Raw genomic sequence first — 4,381 nt, 5'->3', positions numbered from 1 at the left:
GTTACCAGGAGAAAACTAACAAATGACAATCTACAACAGGAAACACCTATATTACCAGCAGAAGACTATAACGTTTCAATCTATTAAAGCAAAACACCCATCTCATTACCATCAGAAGACTATTAAAGTTTCAATCTCTAAAAGGGGAAACCTATCTCATTACCATAAGAAGAATATGAAGTTTCAATGTATTAAAAGGAAACACCCATCTTGTTACCAGCAGAAAACGTTAAAGTCTTAATCTATCGCTAGGGCCGTCCATCTCAGAAAGCTATTGTTTCAAGCTATCACATTGAAATACCTATTCCACTTCCAAGAAGGCCATCCAATCAACGAGTTTGTTTGTACTCGCGTCCATAAGCGAATTCACTGCTGAATAATGTTTCTAGCTGAATTAATTTCTTCCTGCTTCCAAATTCATATTACTGAAAAGCTATTTACTGTAATATCCAAACAAGGGTTAACGAAAAGACTATATAGAAGTTGATAATAGTTCCAACCAATATACGTTCAAGTCTGATTTGGACAGCCATTCATATGACAGGAAGAAAAATCAAAACAAATAGATTTTGTTTGTTGTTCTGCATAAAGCTACACAATGGGCTATATGTACCTGATTTTTCCCGCTATAAGCCCCACTGAGCAACCGGGGGTCCAATAGGTGGAATTAAGGTTGAAATAATGTAGGGTGTTTTCGCACATTCACCTTGCACTTTTCATCATCACAGGTGAATTTTGGTATATTATCATCCATGCAAGCACAAATATTCATTTTTTTTTGTGTTAAGCACAAAGCGCAAAGGGCTACCTGTATTGCGCCCACAGCGGATATCGAAACCAGGTTTTTAGTGTTATAAGTCCACATGGGCCTTTAGCAATCTAATCCATAGCAATGACTTATCTTAAGATTATTTAGCATCTGGCGATAAAGTCTAATCCATAGCAATGACTTATCTTAAGATTATTTAGCATCTGGCGATAAAGTCTAATCCATAGCAATGACTTATCTTAAGATTATTTAGCATCTGGCGATAAAGTCTAATCTATAGCAATGACTTATCTTAAGATTATTTAGCATCTGGCGATAAAGTCTAATCCATAGCAATGACTTATCTTAAGATTATTTAGCATCTGGTGATAAAGTCTAATCTATAGCAATGACTTATCTTAAGATTATTTAGCATCTGGCGATAAAGTCTAATCTATAGCAATGACTTATCTTAAGATCATTTCTAAATCTTTTATTAACTTTCGTTCTTACTGATGTCGTTAAGGTAAGGAGATTTTTATACTATTTGAACTTTATTCTTTCCTTATTAATAGTAGTGGAACTGTTACGTGACAGGCAATAACCTAATTTGACACTTTAGAAAGTAAATATATGTAAAAAAGAAGTAATGTCAAACTTCTATTATAAAATACATGTTTAAAAACAGACCAAAAGGAAATTGACGATACGTTTTCCAGTAAGAATGAAATGCATACTTACCAATAGAATACCAGAATATAAACCTAGCAATAGCATAAAAATGATGAACATAAACAAGTTTCTACTGGTTGAAAGTTAAACATCACTCGATCAGAACAAAGTACATCTCCTTTAAACATTAATAAAAATTAACCAGATGGTATTGTGTACAAGAATGTAAGACAAGGCTCACCTGTGGGTGGCGGTTTCCTCTCTGTCGATGCACCCATGGGGTTCTCCTCCGAGTTTAATGACATAAAAATGCGAAGAAAGACTACACACAGGTTAGAGGTGTTCCGATGGACCGGAGTCCAGTTGGATATTGTACATCGTTCCGGCCGGAGGAGTGGAAGATGGGGAAACCAAAAGGAAGCAGAAATTTGAATAGAACAGGACAGAAAGGAGACAGATAGTAAGGATATTGAGAGAAGTGGCAGAAGACGAGGAATTAAAAGAACTTTAATTAATACAAAAATACTTCACGCTATTTACAGTGCAAGAATACGACATTTTTTAAGACAACCATAATAAATATTTTATCGTCATTATCTTTTTAATTGATTTTCTTTCATTTTAATTCGTACATTTCTCTATATATCAAACACAAATATTTTATCAAATCAGAGAACAATTTAGTTTTATACAAAATAAATTAGATTTAACACTAAATGTAGTTTTATGAAAATAGTTTATAAGATATTAAGAAATAAGTTGAACATACCACATTTTGACGTTATAACAATATTTCAACATGTTTCTTGCTGAGTATGTAACTAATTAAAACCATGAAATAACAAAATTTTTCAGAACAAAAACCTCACAAGTATTTTGTAACAGATACAATAATAAAATAATGAATTTTATACATCAAACATTGTTACTAGATCCATCTGTTGGTGGTGGTGGGGGGGGAGACTCTTTAATCATATTTTAGTACAAAACACTTGGGCCCGGCATGGCCAGGTGGTTAAGGCACTCGACTCGCAATCTGAGGTAAAAGAGTAGCCCAAGAGTTGGCTTACACTGCTAAATTAGGGACGGCTAGCGCAGATAGCCCTCGTGTAGCTTTGTGCGAAATTCAAAAACAAACAAACAAACAAAACACTTGATATAAGCTGTTTCTTTTTAGGCCTTTTAATGAAATATTGATCATGTTATTAAGCAAAACAATTTGAAAAGGTTGCGATCTGAATGAACTTAAACGAACAAAGAATATATTTTCTTATTAGAAATTTGGACTTTGAACTTGAACGCCACTTTATGCGCACGTGGGCTAAACGGTCTGTTATGGTTTAGCTGCTCCTACTTTTAAGATACTATTCAGAGTTAACAGCACCCTCCGCCACAAAGGTCTTGTCCGGCTCTTTGGACCGAATAACATGAGTTACTACCACTTTTATAAATCAACGGCATCCCATCTCGAACCCCAGACCCTTAGATACGCAACCCAACATGCTAACCACTAAGGACACGCCCGGCCCAAGGATCTGAGAGAAATAACATCAAAGTCTGAGCCCAAGGTTGGATAAGGGTGCTTAAAGGTTGATATTACGTGCTTGTAAATGCCTTAACAAGAAATTAACAATCACAATAGCCTTCGAATAAGATATTCTGTAATAGTTATCTTTGTTATAAAGATATTAATTCAGTAAAGTCGGTGAAACGGAAAATAATATTTTCTAATAAGAATAGCAAACATTTTCACTATATGAATACAGATTATGATCATAATCTTACTATAAAGATGATCCATTATGTCTGTAACCGTTGGCTGGCTCGATTACTGTAGTTTTTAGTATGACAACTGGAGACTGTCCGACAGTATACATGGGATATCTTATTTTGAATTTTTGGCCCGAAAAAGAGAATAAAAAAGCCCCTGAAACAGGGCACATTTCTACTTTTTTTTAATAAACTTTCTGCTTTAAATTTAACTGCACAAGTACTTAATCAGTTAAATAAGTCCATCATTATCTTCCACAAAGCAGGGTATGAAGTTACCAGCTAAGGAGGCCATTATGGATTTAATAAGAAAAGATAGAAGAAAAGGAACATTATCTAACCCTGTTTTATTATACGGTTTTTGCTTCTTTTTTAACATATTTAACTCCATTAAGCATTGAATGTTTTTTGTTTGTTTGTTTCTGTCAAGTAGATTCCTGGTTCCAACAGACCGAACAAGAGCCACCACAGCTCCCTCCAGAATTTTTTATTCCTGGCCCGCAGCGCCCCTTTATTAAAATATTTTTATAGAGGAATGCCGTAATAGTGTTCTTGCCTCCTACGAAGAAGACTTGAGAAATTATTATATCTCGAGATATTTTAGTACCAGCCATCAGTCATTGTCCGACGAGATTTTTTTTGTTGTTGTAAGAATGGGACCCACCGTTATCAATTCATTAACAGTCTCTCACTCTTTCCCTTTACGGTCCATTCAAATATTTTTTGTAGTTGTACACTCTTTCCCTTTATGGTACATTCAAATATTGTTTCGTAGTTGTACACTCTTTCCCTTTATGATACATTCAAATATTGTTTCGTAGTTGTATACTTTTTCCCTTTATGGTACATTCAAATATTGTTTTGTAGTTGTACACTCTTTCCCTTTATGGTACATTCAAATATTGTTTCGTAGTTGTACACTCTTTCCCTTTATGGTACATTCAAATGTTGTTTCGTAGTTGTACACTCTTTCCCTTTATGGTACATTCAAATATTGTTTCGTAGTTGTACACTCTTTCCCTTTATGGTACATTCAAATGTTGTTTCGTAGTTGTACACTCTTTCCCTTTATGGTAGCATTCAAATATTGTTTCGTTAGTTGTACACTCTTTCCCTTTATGATACATTCAAATATTGTTTCGTAGTTGTACACTTCTTTCCCTTATGGTACATTCAATATTGTTTCGTAGT

At 34.4% G+C, this 4,381-nt stretch overlaps 1 protein-coding gene across 2 annotated transcripts in view; it reads right to left on the bottom strand.

Moving 5' to 3' along the window:
- Positions 1-4,381, bottom strand: part of LOC106469958 (SPARC-related modular calcium-binding protein 1-like) — a 104,244-nt gene that overhangs the window by 37,112 nt on the left and 62,751 nt on the right. For both annotated transcript variants that reach the window (XM_022398521.1, XM_022398522.1), the window contains exon 7: positions 1,662-1,742. In XM_022398521.1, coding sequence (XP_022254229.1) covers positions 1,662-1,742 — 81 coding nt within the window. The remainder of the gene's footprint in view (positions 1-1,661; positions 1,743-4,381) is intronic.

Source organism: Limulus polyphemus, unplaced genomic scaffold (assembly GCF_000517525.1).
Source record: "Limulus polyphemus unplaced genomic scaffold, Limulus_polyphemus-2.1.2 Scaffold3742, whole genome shotgun sequence".
Taxonomy (NCBI): domain Eukaryota; kingdom Metazoa; phylum Arthropoda; class Merostomata; order Xiphosura; family Limulidae; genus Limulus; species Limulus polyphemus.
The sequence above is the reverse complement of the archived record's forward strand: the minus strand, read 5'-3'. Positions and strand labels throughout refer to the sequence as shown.